The 15,943-nt window shown below is 47.0% G+C and overlaps 1 protein-coding gene across 1 annotated transcript in view; it reads right to left on the bottom strand.

The window, feature by feature from the left end:
- Positions 1 to 5,787: 5,787 nt before the first annotated feature.
- Positions 5,788 to 15,943, bottom strand: part of IQGAP3 (IQ motif containing GTPase activating protein 3) — a 70,103-nt gene continuing 59,947 nt past the window's right edge. Inside the window, exons 34-38 of the mRNA XM_089657012.1 lie at positions 13,672 to 13,884; positions 13,044 to 13,210; positions 10,963 to 11,064; positions 8,438 to 8,546; positions 5,788 to 6,553 (exon numbers count right to left, since the gene is read on the bottom strand). Coding sequence (XP_089513138.1) covers positions 6,440 to 6,553; positions 8,438 to 8,546; positions 10,963 to 11,064; positions 13,044 to 13,210; positions 13,672 to 13,884 — 705 coding nt within the window. The 3' untranslated portion in view covers positions 5,788 to 6,439. The remainder of the gene's footprint in view (positions 6,554 to 8,437; positions 8,547 to 10,962; positions 11,065 to 13,043; positions 13,211 to 13,671; positions 13,885 to 15,943) is intronic.

The raw sequence follows: 15,943 nt of genomic DNA on the forward strand, positions 1-15,943 counted from the left end.
GCAAGAAAGTGTGTGAGGGGCCCCGGGGCCCGGCGTGCCAGAAACCACGCGGGCGGCTGTGGTTGTGGTCTGTCATCCCTGGGCTGCCTGTGAAAATATTAAAGCCGAACTCCGGACTCCGCCTTTGGCTCCTCTCCGATTTCACCGCACGCTGTGAGCTGCTCATAATGGGCTTTGGAAGTTGCGGCCTGTCAGACAGAGCTGCATCATCTAGCCCTTTCCTCCCTGGCCCACTGAAATCCAATGAAAGGGGCGAGGCCAGGGACAGTCAGGATGGGGAGGAAAGAGCTAGATGATGCTGCCAGGAAATGCAGTAGGCTCTGATTTGTTGCAGCTTTCAACACGCGTTGAGAAGCTCACAGTGTGCGGGGAAATCAGAGTAAGATGTTTCAGTCCAGGAGAGGAGCCGGTACACCTGAAGGGCTGTAATGACAGCAAATCCGAACACTCCTCTGTAGCAAATCCCCAGTCTCTGACCGTCTCCTGCAGTAACTTTAGACACCAACTGTTATTCTTTGTCTGCAGTCTCTGACCGTCTCCTGTACCATGTCTGCAGTCTCTGGCCGTCTCCTGTATCAGGTCTGCAGTCTCTCACCGTCTCCTGTAGTAGGTCTGCAGTCTCTGACCGTCTCCTGTACTAGGTCTGCAGTCTCTGGCCGTCTCCTGTATCAGGTCTGCAGTCTCTGACCGTCTCCTGTAGTAGGTCTGCAGTCTCTGACCGTCTCCTGTAGTAGGTCTGCAGTCTCTGACCGTCTCCTGTAGTAGGTCTGCAGTCTCTGACCGTCTCCTGTAGTAGGTCTGCAGTCTCTGACCGTCTCCTGTAGTAGGTCTGCAGTCTCTGACCGTCTCCTGTAGTAGGTCTGCAGTCTCTGACCGTCTCCTGTAGTAGGTCTGCAGTCTCTGACCGTCTCCTGTAGTAGGTCTGCAGTCTCTGACCGTCTCCTGTAGTAGGTCTGCAGTCTCTGACCGTCTCCTGTAGTAGGTCTGCAGTCTCTGACCGTCTCCTGTAGTAGGTCTGCAGTCTCTGACCGTCTCCTGTAGTAGGTCTGCAGTCTCTGACCGTCTCCTTTAGTAGGTCTGCAGTCTCTGACCGTCTCCTGTAGTAGGTCTGCAGTCTCTGTCCGTCTCCTGTAGTAGGTCTGCAGTCTCTGACCGTCTCCTGTAGTAGGTCTGCAGTCTCTGACCGTCTCCTGTAGTAGGTCTGCAGTCTCTGACCGTCTCCTGTAGTAGGTCTGCAGTCTCTGACCGTCTCCTGTAGTAGGTCTGCAGTCTCTGACCGTCTCCTGTAGTAGGTCTGCAGTCTCTGACCGTCTCCTGTAGTAGGTCTGCAGTCTCTGACCGTCTCCTGTAGTAGGTCTGCAGTCTCTGACCGTCTCCTGTAGTAGGTCTGCAGTCTCTGACCGTCTCCTGTAGCAGGTCTGCAGTCTCTGACCGTCTCCTGTAGCAGGTCTGCAGTCTCTGACCGTCTCCTGTAGCAGGTCTGCAGTCTCTGACCGTCTCCTGTAGCAGGTCTGCAGTCTCTGACCGTCTCCTGTAGCATGTCTGCAGTCTCTGACCGTCTCCTGTAGCATGTCTGCAGTCTCTGACCGTCTCCTGTAGGAGGTCTGCAGTCTCTGACCGTCTCCTGTAGGAGGTCTGCAGTCTCTGACCGTCTCCTGTAGGAGGTCTGCAGTCTCTGACCGTCTCCTGTAGGAGGTCTGCAGTCTCTGACCGTCTCCTGTAGGAGGTCTGCAGTCTCTGACCGTCTCCTGTAGGAGGTCTGCAGTCTCTGACCGTCTCCTGTAGGAGGTCTGCAGTCTCTGACCGTCTCCTGTAGGAGGTCTGCAGTCTCTGACCGTCTCCTGTAGGAGGTCTGCAGTCTCTGACCGTCTCCTGTAGGAGGTCTGCAGTCTCTGGCCGTCTCCTGTATCAGGTCTGCAGTCTCTCACCGTCTCCTGTATCAGGTCTGCAGTCTCTCACCGTCTCCTGTAGTAGGTCTGCAGTCTCTGACCGTTTCCTGTACCATGTCTGCAGTCTCTGACCGTCTCCTGTACCATGTCTGCAGTCTCTGGCCGTCTCCTGTATCAGGTCTGCAGTCTCTGACCGTCTCCTGTAGTAGGTCTGCAGTCTCTCACCGTCTCCTGTAGTAGGTCTGCAGTCTCTCACCGTCTCCTGTAGTAGGTCTGCAGTCTCTGACCGTCTCCTGTAGTAGGTCTGCAGTCTCTGACCGTCTCCTGTAGTAGGTCTGCAGTCTCTGACCGTCTCCTGTAGTAGGTCTGCAGTCTCTGGCCGTCTCCTATAGTAGGTCTGCAGTCTCTGGCCGTCTCCTGTACCATGTCTGCAGTCTCTGGCCGTCTCCTGTACCATGTCTGCAGTCTCTGGCCGTCTCCTGTACCATGTCTGCAGTCTCTGGCCGTCTCCTGTACCATGTCTGCAGTCTCTGACCGTCTCCTGTAGGAGGTCTGCAGTCTCTGACCGTCTCCTGTAGGAGGTCTGCAGTCTCTGACCGTCTCCTGTAGGAGGTCTGCAGTCTCTGACCGTCTCCTGTAGGAGGTCTGCAGTCTCTGACCGTCTCCTGTAGTAGGTCTGCAGTCTCTGACCGTCTCCTGTAGTAGGTCTGCAGTCTCTGACCGTCTCCTGTAGTAGGTCTGCAGTCTCTGACCGTCTCCTGTAGTAGGTCTGCAGTCTCTGACCGTCTCCTGTACTAGGTCTGCAGTCTCTGACCGTCTCCTGTACTAGGTCTGCAGTCTCTGACCGTCTCCTGTACTATGTCTGCAGTCTCTGACCGTCTCCTGTACTATGTCTGCAGTCTCTGACCGTCTCCTGTACTATGTCTGCAGTCTCTGACCGTCTCCTGTACTATGTCTGCAGTCTCTGACCGTCTCCTGTAGGAGGTCTGCAGTCTCTGACAGTCTCCTGTAGTAGGTCTGCAGTCTCTGACCGTCTCCTGTAGTAGGTCTGCAGTCTCTGACCGTCTCCTGTAGTAGGTCTGCAGTCTCTGACCGTCTCCTGTAGTAGGTCTGCAGTCTCTGACCGTCTCCTGTAGTAGGTCTGCAGTCTCTGACCGTCTCCTGTAGTAGGTCTGCAGTCTCTGACCGTCTCCTGTACTATGTCTGCAGTCTCTGACCGTCTCCTGTACTATGTCTGCAGTCTCTGACCGTCTCCTGTAGTAGGTCTGCAGTCTCTGACCGTCTCCTGTAGTAGGTCTGCAGTCTCTGACCGTCTCCTGTAGTAGGTCTGCAGTCTCTGACCGTCTCCTGTAGGGGGGATGAACGCAGCTTCACCGCTGACAGCAAAATTCCACTTTACTCACCCGAATGGCGCAAAAAACGTAAAATACGAGGCGACTGTTTTTGTATCCATGACAGTCATTCCATCGACCCTCCAGAGCTGAACTCTTCTATTACCCCCCATAGAGATCACAGCGCTCCACACTGACCGACTTTCCTCCCCAGAAGGACGGCACCACCTCTGTTCAGGCATCAGCCAGGGTCAGTCTGAGGCCCCCGATGGGGTGAGAATCATCAGAGAAGAGGTGATGGTGATGATGGGACAAGCTTGGTCTGCATCACTCTCTGCGATTTCCTGGACAGACGCCGACTCTGATGACTCTCATGTTAAACCTGGTGCCTGCGCCGTTCTCTGCAGTGTTCACAAATCTCTGACACAGATCAGTCCCAGCTAGAGACTCACACCTTGTGACTTGCTACAAAGTTACAATGCACAGTCTGAGTGATCACTGAGAGTGGAGACTGTAGTAGTCTGATGACATCACCACCCCAACCCCCCACCCCCCTTAACATCAGAGTCCTCAACGCCTTGCTTTACATCAGAGTCCTCGCTACCCCCACCCTTCACTTCGGGCCCCCCTCTTTTCACATCAGAGTCCTCCCCACCCCCTTCTCTTCACATCAGATTCCTCACACCCCTCCGTCATTTCACAGTCCACAACCTCCCTCCTTCACATCAGAGTCTCCCCCCCCCCCCCTTTTAACATCAGAATCCTCACCCACCCCCCTGCTTTACAGAAACCTCCCCTCTTTTGCATCAGAACACTCATCCCCCTCCTTCACATCAGAGTCCTCATGCCCCCCCCTTCTTTTTTTCCACATTAGAGTTACCACCCAACCCCTTACCCCCCCCCCCCCCCCCCCCCCTTCAGATCAGTGTCCTTTCCTCCTTCACGTTAGATTCCTCACAACACATCAGTGCCCCCCCCCCCATGCACATCGGAGTCAGAACACTCATCCCTTTTCTTCACATCAGAGTCCTCATGCTCCCCCCTTCTTTTTTTTCCCCACATTAGAGTTCCCACCCCTCCCATTTACATCAGAGTCCTCCCCTCCTCCCCCTTCACATTAGAGTCCTCACTCACCCCCCCTCCTTTACAGAAACCTCCCCTCCCCTCTTTCACATCAGAATACTCATCCCCATCCTTATGCTCCCCCTCCTTTTTCACATTAGAGTTCTCACCCCCTCACACCCCCAATTCACATCAGAGTCTTCACCCCCACAACTATACATCAGAGACCTCCCCCCTGACTTCACAATACAGTCTTCACCCCCAATCCTTCACAGAATCCTCACCCCATCCCCCTTTTTTTTACATGATAGACCTCATTCCTCAGTACCCCCTCCCCCATTCACATCAGAGTCCTCCCCTCCTCCAACTTCACATTAGAGTCCTCCACCCCTTCACATCAGAGTTCTCCCTCACCCCCCTCCATCACAGAATCCTCACCCCCTGCCCCCCCTTTTTACATGATAGATCTCATTCCTCAATGCCCCCTCCCCCCTTTCACATTAGAACTCTCAGCTGCCCCCCTCCTCTACATAGGAGCCCTCAGCACCTTCACTTCCTCTTTTACATCAGAGCCCTCAATACTCCCCTTTTTCCATTCACATCAGAGTCCTTAGTCCACATTCAAATTAAAGCCCCCAGTCCACTCCATTATTCAGACTCCTTAGTCACCCCCCACCCAACCATCACTTTCCCATTAGAGCCCTGAACTGCCCCCCTCCTCTACATAGGAGCCATATTAAAGCCCTCAGTCCACCCCCCCCATTTCTCAGACTTTTTTAGTCACCCCCCCCCTCTCCCCACCACTTTCCCATTTGAGCCCTCAACTGCCCCCCTCCGCTACATAGGAGCCCTCAGCACCTTCACTTCCTCTTTTACATCAGAGCCCTCAATACTCCGCTTTTTCCTTTCACATCAGAGTCCTCAGTCCACATTCATATTAAAGTCCTCAGTCCATCCCCCCATTTCTCTGACTTCTTAGTCACCCCCCACCCACCACTTTCCCATTACAACCCTCAATTGCCCCCCTCCTCTACATAGGAGCCCTCAGCACCTTCCCTTTCTGTTTTACATCAGAGCCCTCAATGCCCCCCTTTTTACTTTTATCATAGTCCTCAGCCCACATTCATATTAAAGCCCTCAGTCCACACCCCCCCCCCATTTCTCGGACTCTTTAGTGGTGTCCCCCCCCCCCCCCCCCCCACACACACACACACACACACACGGGTCCTAAGGCCTTCCCTCTTCCCTCCCAATCTCTGTGGTGCAGGAGGTAGGTCCTGAATGATGGGAGCAGCCCCGAATGTCACCCCTCCCTATATTAGCATCTATTTCCATGGCGCTGACAGCTGGCCGACCATTACCAGGTAAAAGCTTACCACCGGGCAAAAATACCAACCACAGCGCAGCACCCCTGACCAGCCAAGATGGCGCCCCACGGTGCCTAGGCACCACTGCTTTAGCTGCGCCCAGCCATCGGAACCAGCGCCAGACAACAAAGCGGGTCCTTCAGAGAATACGGTTTTATTTAATAGTGGAAATATCAAAAACGACTTCAAGTGCTGATAAATAAACACAAATATAATCGCTCAACAGTAACAGATACAAATCGGCCAAGACAGACAAACGGACAGCAGGAAGCACATAAAACCCAAATAATTTAAATGTACAAATTTCTATAGGGAGCAACACTTCAGACGTTCACCGGATTACCGATTTTCATACGGGAAAGACTTTTTCCTCTCTTTAGACGTGGTCTCACGTCGGTGGATTGATTGCACCAGCAACACCTGGATTTGGAGATCAATGTTCCCATAGACATAATCCTAAAATTCAGACCAAAAACAGCCAAAAAAACAAAAGTCTTATTGTGAGAGTGAGATGCAGACGTCATCACGCCAAGCATGGCAGCAATCTCAAAAAGAAAAAAAAAAGAAATCATAGTGTTTTAAATCAATATATAGAGCAGCGTTTGGTTTTCTGTATTTGGCAGCAATATTATTGGAAGGTTAGAAAAGCCTTTGTCACGAAAGCAGATACAATAACCGCAGTTTACTTTTCGCCCGCTAGAGGGCGATCGTCAGCCAGCGAGTGCATGCAATCCGAGTGTACAGTACAGAGCAACTGCTGGCGGGGCCCTTTGGGGGACCAAAAAGCTTGTCAATTCCGGAAGAATTTTTTGTTCAGCAGGAAGATGAGCAGGTTGACGTTGACCTTTGCTTTGTCGAACATCTTCATAACGGCCACACCTTCGTACTGCAGCTGCAGAAGGTCCTAGGGAAGCAAAAACGTAAGTGAAATATTTTTGGGATGGAAACGAAAACATATCCAACACTTTCAAAGGAAAAAAAAAAGTTGTAAAAACAAAACAATTTAAAAAAAAAAAAAAAAAAAAATGAAAAACAAAAAGCAAAAAATGAAAAACACAAAACAAAAAATGAAAAACACAAAAACAAAAAAAAAAACAAAACAAAAAAAGCACCAATAAATAAAGAAAAATAACACACACAAAAAAAGAAATTAAACACAAAAGAACAACAAATATTATAAAACAAATTTAAAAAACAAACAAAACAAAAAAATAACAAATAACAGAAAACAAAACAAATAAAAAAAAAAACAGCAAAAACAAACAGAAAAAAAAAGAAAGAAAAAAAAAGCACCAAAAAAATAAAGAAAAACAAAAAAAAGCACCAGTAAATAAAGAAAAATAACACAAAAAAAAGAAGAAACTAAAAACAAAAGAACAAATATTATAAAACATATTAAAAAAAACAAACGAGAATAACAAATTACAAAAAACAAAACAGAGAAAAAAGAAAGAAAAAAAAATGCACCAAAAAAAGTATAAAAACAAAGAAACAAAACAAAAAAACCCATAAACATAAAGAAGGAAAAAAAAAAACGCTCCGAAAAAATAAATAAAAACAAAGCAAAAAGAAAACAAAGAAAGCACCAGTAAATAAAGAAAAATAACACACACAAAAAAAAAGAAACTAAAAACAAAAGAATAACAAATATTATAAAACAAATTAAAAAAACAAACAAGAGAATAACAAATAACAGAAAACAAAACAGAAAAAAAATGCACCAAAAAAAAAGTATAAAAACAAAGCAAAGAAACAAAACAAAAAAAAACCCATAAACATAAAGAAGGAAAAAAAAAACGCTCCGAAAAAATAAATAAAAACAAAGCAAAAAGAAAACAAAGAAAGCACCAGTAAATAAAGAAAAATAACACACACAAAAAAAAAGAAACTAAAAACAAAAGAATAACAAATATCATAAAACAAATTAAAAAAACAAACAAACAAGAGAATAACAAATAACATAAAACAAAACAACAAAAACAAAAAAAAAAGAGAGAAAAAAATGCACCAAAAAAGTATAAAAACAAAGCAAAAAAACAAAACAAAACAAAAAAAAAAACAATAAACAAAAGGAAAAAAAAAACGCTCCGAAAAAATAAATAAAAAAGCAAAAAAAAAAAAAACCAAAACAAACAAAAAAAAACAAAAATCAAGAAAAAAAAAAAAACGCACCAAGCAAAATAAATAAAAACAAAGCAAAAAAACAAACAAAAAGAAAAATAATAACCCCCCCCCCTGAAAACCAAAAAAACAAGAACCCCCCCCCCCAAAAAAAAAACTGCCTCCAAAAAAATTAAGAGTCAAGTTACTCCTGACTCCATCCTCACCTTATATTAGTAAATTCAGGTCAACTGCCATTTCACATCCGTTAACCTGAGAGCTAAACTTTTCAATATTTTTAAATCTGCTGATTTCGTTATAATACTTCCTGGTGATTCTGCCATGAGGACCCTTCTTCAGGCACTTCCTGTTATAGGGTGACAACACTCTGTTCCCATCTCCCAATTGTGCTCCTGCGTTGTCACCCTGTCACATAGGCTTCTGATGGCCGTTTTAGGCCACGAGAGGAGACTAAGGAAATGCTTCCTCTGATGACATAATCTGAGCCTTGACAAAGTAGTCTGCATTAACCACAAATTGGTGTAGGGATTGGGGGGGGGTAAAATATAAACAAATTAAGCTGTAGCTTTAATGAATCACTTCCCATTGGCTGTATCTTTGTTCCTCCCCAAGTAGTAAAGGATGATGTGGATGGTTGTCCCCCGGCCCCCTCCCCAGCACCACTGACCTGATAGTTGAGCTCAAACTTTTCCATATCAACCCCGAGGAACTTCGTCTTCACTTGAAACTTCCCCGCCTCTTCGCAAGGAGCGATCTCAAAGATGACATTCCGGAATCTAGAAAGCAAAGCCGTCATATATGAACAAGGGAAGGGTCTTCCTCAGGATTCCGGGGAATAGAACCCTTTATCTTCCAAAAGTAGATTTGAAAGCCGTATCACTAGAATCTCAGGAGCTTTAACAATTTAAAATTTGATGATGAAATTTTAAAATCTGATCTTAAAAACAAAAAAAACCAAAAAAAAAATCACTCCCTGGTGATTCAGTCGTGAAGGTCCTTGTATAGAGACTTTTAGTTGTAGGGTGACAACACTTTTTCCAGTCTCCAATTGTGCTTTTGTGTTGTCACCGTTTCAAACCAGCTTCCAATGGTGACTGTTCTAGAAGCTTTAGCAAGTCATTTTCAACCTCTTAGGGCTGGTTCACACTCCATGCGTTTCAGTTGCTTTTTTTCTGCATCCAAAATGCACAGAAAGTAGGTGACATGGTTGTCCGTGTCATAGATCACATCAGTGCCTTGCAGTTCCAGTGCGTTCCAGGTGCAGAAAAAAAAAAAAGTAGAACAGGCGGCATTTCTCCTGCACAGAACTGCACTGAAACGCAGTAAAATGCATCAAAAACGCACTGAAATGCATGTGTCCCTATTTCAAATGAAGAAAAAGGGGAAAAAAATGAACCGGAAAGCATAAAAAATGCACCAAAAACGCGCATGCAAAAACACATCCGGAACACATCTGCGCTGCGTTTCTATGCTATGAACCAACCCTTAAAGTGTTTCCGGTCTCCCCAGACCCTGCATTCACTATATCCGGTCTCCCCGGACCCCGCATTCACTATATCCGCTCTCCCCGGACCCTGCATTCACTATATCCGCTCTCCCCGGACCCTGCATTCACTATATCCGGTCTCCCCGGACCCCGCATTCACTATATCCGCTCTCCCCGGACCCCGCATTCACTATATCCGCTCTCCCCGGACCCCGCATTCACTATATCCGCTCTCCCCGGACCCCGCATTCACTATATCCGCTCTCCCCGGACCCCGCATTCACTATATCCGCTCTCCCCGGACCCCGCATTCACTATATCCGCTCTCCCCGGACCCCGCATTCACTATATCCGCTCTCCCCGGACCCCGCATTCACTATATCCGCTCTCCCCGGACCCCGCATTCACTATATCCGCTCTCCCCGGACCCGGCATTCACTATATCCGCTCTCCCCGGACCCCGCATTCACTATATCCGCTCTCCCCGGACCCCGCATTCACTATATCCGCTCTCCCCGGACCCCGCATTCACTATATCCGCTCTCCCCGGACCCCGCATTCACTATATCCGCTCTCCCCGGACCCCGCATTCACTATATCCGCTCTCCCCGGACCCCGCATTCACTATATCCGCTCTCCCCGGACCCCGCATTCACTATATCCGCTCTCCCCGGACCCCGCATTCACTATATCCGCTCTCCCCGGACCCGGCATTCACTATATCCGCTCTCCCCGGACCCCGCATTCACTATATCCGCTCTCCCCGGACCCCGCATTCACTATATCCGCTCTCCCCGGACCCCGCATTCACTATATCCGCTCTCCCCGGACCCCGCATTCACTATATCCGCTCTCCCCGGACCCCGCATTCACTATATCCGCTCTCCCCGGACCCCGCATTCACTATATCCGCTCTCCCCGGACCCCGCATTCACTATATCCGCTCTCCCCGGACCCCGCATTCACTATATCCGCTCTCCCCGGACCCCGCATTCACTATATCCGCTCTCCCCGGACCCCGCATTCACTATATCCGCTCTCCCCGGACCCCGCATTCACTATATCCGCTCTCCCCGGACCCCGCATTCACTATATCCGATCTCCCCGGACTATGAGGCTGCAGGACCCCTGACCCTCTGTCTGGACAGTGCTGATTGGCCCTGTGCTGATCACATGCACCCTCACAAGATAAAAATAAAAAAACCCTCTCTAGCAATACACACTAAACTGACCATGTGCAGCTCTGTATTATCAGCAGATCGATTGGGGGACAGTAGAAGGGGAGGATCAGAGAAGACAGGATCAAACAGTCTTTTTACACAATGCAGAGGATTAACCCCTTAGGTTCCACAGTGAGTATAACAAGCATGCTGTGCTGCCTATACAGACTGATTTGACTGTTGTGGGTTTAGTAATACTTTAAAATCTGCAACGTTCGTTAAAACAATCCCCGGCGATCCCTCCATGAAGGTCCTTGTTCAGGCTCTTCCTGGAATAGGGTGGCAACGCTCTGTCTCCCAATTGTGCGCCTGCGTTGCCAGTGACCACTCCAACAGACATTGGTCCACTGTGGTCACCATCAGGAAACCTGACCCTGAGAAATGCCATGCAGCCATTGCTGGAGGGTGAGTAGTCAAGAAGTGGCTGCAAAGAGGCTGCAGGAGAACAGCGGAGGTGATACATAGTTATAAAAGGAAGATGCTCACTGGCTGAAGGGAAGGTCCTCGATCTCCAGCAGAACGCCCTTCTCGTGTAGTCTGGCCGCCGTGTAACTCAAAGTGTTTTGCTTCTTGTTTTTTCCTGTGGATCTTGGGGAAGAAGAAAGCAAAATAACAGCTGGATCATATAAAATCACTGACTAATGCAGGTCATAGACGGGTCAAAAATCGGCCAATTTTTTGGGCGAAAAAAAAAAATATTGGCCGATTTTCGCACAGTTAGTGGGTTAATTGGTCGGCCGTTTTTCGGGGTTTTGGCACATTTTTTTTAATCGGTAAAGTTGGAAACAAAATCGTCTGATTTTGCTGGCAATGATGGGAAAATCAGCCGATCGTTTTACCAATAAAAAATCTGCGCATGAGCTGTGACCTGCAAGAAGAAGAAGAAAAAAAGAAGAAGAAGAAGAAGAAGAAGAAGAAGAAGGAGGAGGAAGGAAGAGGAAAGAAAGGAAAGGAAGGAAAGGAAGGAAAGAAGGAGAGAAGGAAAGGAAGGAGAGAAGGAAAGGAAGGAAAGGAAGGAAAGGAAGGAAGGAAAGAAGGAAAGGAAGGAAAGGAAGGAAAGAAAGGAAAGAAGGAGAGAAGGAAAGAAAGGAAAGAAGGAGAGAAGGAAAGAAAGGAAAGAAGGAAAGAAAGGAAAGAAGAAGAAGAAGAAGAGAAGGAAAGGAGAGAAAAGAAAGGAAAGAAGGAGAGAAAGGAAAGAAGGAAAGAACGGAAAGAAAGAGAGAAAGAAAGAGAGAAAGAAAGAAAGAAAGAAAGAAAGAGAGAGAGAGAGAAAGAAAGAAAGAAAGAAAGAAAGGAAAGAAAGGAAAGAAGGAGAGAAAGGAAAGAAAGGAAAGAAGAAGAAGAAGAGAAGGAAAGAAGGAGAGAAAAGAAAGGAAAGAAGGAAAGAAAGGAAAGGAGAGAAAGGAAAGGAGAGAAAGGAAAGGAGAGAAAGGAAAGAAGGAAGAAAAGAAAGGAGAGAAAGGAAAGAAGGAAGAAAAGAAAAGAAAGGAGAGAAAGGAAAGGAGAGAAAGGAAAGAAGGAAAGAAAAGAAAGGAAAGAAGGAGAGAAAGGAAAGAAGGAGAGAAAGGAAAGAAGGAGAGAAAGGAAAGAAGGAAAGGAAAGGAAAGAAGGAAAGAAAGAAAGAAAGAAAGAAGGAAGAAGAAGATGAAGAAGATGAAGAAGAAGAAGATGATGAAGGAGGAGGAAGAAGATGAAGAAGGAGGAAGAAGGAGGAAGAAGATGAAGAAGTGGAAGGAGGAAGAAAGAAGGAGAAAGAAGGAAGAAAGAAGAAGAAGAAGATGATGAAGGAGGAGGAAGAAGATGAAGAAGGAGGAAGAAGGAGGAAGAAGATGAAGAAGTAGGAGGAAGAAGAAGAAGAAGGAGGAGGAAGAAGAGGAAGGAGGAAGAAAGAAGGAGAAAGAAGGAAGAAAGAAGAAGGAAGAAGAAGAAGAGAGAGAGAAAGAAAGAAAGAAAGAAGAAGATGAATTCCAATGTATCTATTTGTATCCAAAGAAAAACATCTGTATCCAAAAATGAATACAAATGGATACATTGTTGCAACCGCAATACTTTTTCATGCCAAATATAATAGCGGAGTTCTCTGCAGGGACAGAAGTAATTAAATGCCGGCCGCAGACGGGACGAAAATCAGATTTTTTTTTTACAGTTGGTGGTAACGCGGCCGATCGAACGACCAATTTTTGTTTTTTTTTTATAAAAAAACAGCCAGTTTCCGAGCCGTCTATGGCCTGCATTAGGGGGTCCTTCACACTTGTGGCAGCCCATGCCGCCCCTCTGGAAAACGATCAAGAGTGAATGGCTTTTCAGAGGGTGGTTGACAGGCAGCTGGGAGGAGATATGCTCCCTCCTTGCTGCCTTCTGCAGCGCAACCCTATTGGCACGAATGGGTCGCAATTGGCTGCAGTACTACCCAACAAACGCGACATGGGATATCATTTTTGCAAAGCGCTGCGGGTATGTGTACCATCCTAAAGTGGGTGGCAAAACTGTGGCTCAGCTACCTATTTTTACCCCCCCCAGGTGCAAGTGTGAACGAGGCCTGAAGAAGGCCGGCCATGTAGACATACTTGTGGTTGACAGCGAGGTTGTCCAGGCAGGTCCTGATATACTGGTTGTAGAAGTCGATCTGCTCCTCGTGGAACGCCGTCTTGCAGTGCAGCCTCTGCATCGTCTGCCGCAGTTTCACCAGCTCGGCCTTCCGGTGTTGGCGGTACCGCCTCTGGTTCCGGATGTCCTGAACAAGAAGAGAGAAGATCCCAAGAAAGATTGGCCAAAAAAAAAAAAAAAAAAAAGCCTCAAGTGGCATGCTACCTAAGATGACTCCATTGCTTGGAGAAAAAAAAAATACAAAAAAAAAAAAAAAAAACAACCAAAAAGAAGACCCCCCCCCCCAACCAATTTTTGATTTGGAACTTCTAAGATCTGTCCAAAAAAAGTCAACTGATGTTTTTAAGACACATTTATTACATCCAGCCCCCCTTCCTGCCAAAAGTCTGCAAGTGTCATTGATTAAATACAATGTATTGCCTATCTTGTTCATATGAAGATCAAAGGATTGAAAAGTCCAAAGAAGTTTTACAAGAAAAAAGAAAATGTATTCCTATTTAGCTCTTTGTTGTTTTTGTAAAAAGTTTGGGCTAGACATACACTTCAGAAAGTTGCCCCATTAAGACCTGTAGGAACCTCTAGTTTTACCTTGGAGATCATGTTGATGATGTCTTGATACTGGTTATTGGAGGACACCAATCCCAGGCTCTCCAGCTTGCGTAAGTTGCGCATAATCTTGCGTTTCTTCTCCTCCATGGACAGCTGGTTGTTCCCCAGTAGAGATCGATGGCGCTTCATTTTCTCGGGAGTCCTCGCGTCCCTCAGGGCTCGCTGGTGCATCAGGTGGTAGTGTGAGGCTTCCTGCTCAGAGGAGACCCCAAATGTTAGACACCAGAATCGAGGGTAGAATACACCAAAAATGTTCTTCGGAAAGGGTCTATTTCCTAGGACAGGGTTTCTCAACCTGGGTTCCATGGAACGCTAGGGTTCCTTCAGAGGTTGCTAGGGATACCTTGAGCAATTTCTGCCTCTCAGATAAGTTCCCACTGACACCATAGATCTTTTTAGCTATCTGTAAGAAGGCAATTCTTCCCAATGACCTCCAATGTAAGAAGCTTTCTTCTCACGGACCTCCAATGTAAGAAGCTTTCTTCTCACAGACCTCCAATGTAAGAAGCTTTCTTCTCACGGACCTCCAACGTAAGAAGCTTTCTTCTCACGGACCTCCAACGTAAGAAGCTTTCTTCTCACGGACCTCCAACGTAAGAAGCTTTCTTCTCACGGACCTCCAACGTAAGAAGCTTTCTTCTCACGGACCTCCAACGTAAGAAGCTTTCTTCTCACGGACCTCCAACGTAAGAAGCTTTCTTCTCACGGACCTCCAACGTAAGAAGCTTTCTTCTCACGGACCTCCAACGTAAGAAGCTTTCTTCTCACGGACCTCCAACGTAAGAAGCTTTCTTCTCACGGACCTCCAACGTAAGAAGCTTTCTTCTCACGGACCTCCAACGTAAGAAGCTTTCTTCTCACGGACCTCCAACGTAAGAAGCTTTCTTCTCACGGACCTCCAACGTAAGAAGCTTTCTTCTCACGGACCTCCAACGTAAGAAGCTTTCTTCTCACGGACCTCCAACGTAAGAAGCTTTCTTCTCACGGACCTCCAACGTAAGAAGCTTTCTTCTCACGGACCTCCAACGTAAGAAGCTTTCTTCTCACGGACCTCCAACGTAAGAAGCTTTCTTCTCACGGACCTCCAACGTAAGAAGCTTTCTTCTCACGGACCTCCAACGTAAGAAGCTTTCTTCTCACGGACCTCCAACGTAAGAAGCTTTCTTCTCACGGACCTCCAACGTAAGAAGCTTTCTTCTCACGGACCTCCAACGTAAGAAGCTTTCTTCTCACGGACCTCCAACGTAAGAAGCTTTCTTCTCACGGACCTCCAACGTAAGAAGCTTTCTTCTCACGGACCTCCAACGTAAGAAGCTTTCTTCTCACGGACCTCCAACGTAAGAAGCTTTCTTCTCACGGACCTCCAACGTAAGAAGCTTTCTTCTCACGGACCTCCAACGTAAGAAGCTTTCTTCTCACGGACCTCCAACGTAAGAAGCTTTCTTCTCACGGACCTCCAACGTAAGAAGCTTTCTTCTCACGGACCTCCAACGTAAGAAGCTTTCTTCTCACGGACCTCCAACGTAAGAAGCTTTCTTCTCACGGACCGCCAACGTAAGAAGCTTTCTTCTCACGGACCTCCAACGTAAGAAGCTTTCTTCTCACGGACCTCCAACGTAAGAAGCTTTCTTCTCACGGACCGCCAACGTAAGAAGCTTTCTTCTCACGGACCGCCAACGTAAGAAGCTTTCTTCTCACGGACCGCCAATGTAAGAAGCTTTCTTCTCATGGACCGCCAATGTAAGAAGCTTTCTTCTCATGGACCGCCAATGTAAGAAGCTTTCTTCTCATGGACCGCCAATGTAGGAAGCTTTCTTTTTATTGACCAGCAATGTAAGAAGCTTTCTTCTCATTGACCACTACACTAATGAGTTGTAGATCTAGTCATTTTTAGCAGGGGTTCTCTGAGACCGGAAAGTTATTTTAAGGGTTCCTCTGTGTTGAAAAGGTTAAGAAAGGCTGTCCTAGGACAACATTTTGGGGAAAGCCAAGGGGTTGCTATAATCCCACATCACTTACACACTTGCCTTACCTTCGTTCACCCACTGCTTTGTTAAATTTCGGAAGTCAAAAGGAAATACCTGCCACTTCACACTATGAAGGCGCATGTGATAGCACTGCGCCAATTAGCGCTGTCACATGGTTCGAAAAGACTACCATTGTGGTGACTCCTTGATTACACATTAATATTTTGCTCCCGAAAGCTGAATGGAGCAGTGGGGGAGCAAATACACAGTAGGTTTATGCTGCT

This window comes from Staurois parvus, unplaced genomic scaffold, assembly GCF_062004578.1.
Source record: "Staurois parvus isolate SC_StPar_1 unplaced genomic scaffold, SC_StPar_1.0 ptg000956l, whole genome shotgun sequence".
NCBI lineage: Eukaryota > Metazoa > Chordata > Amphibia > Anura > Ranidae > Staurois > Staurois parvus.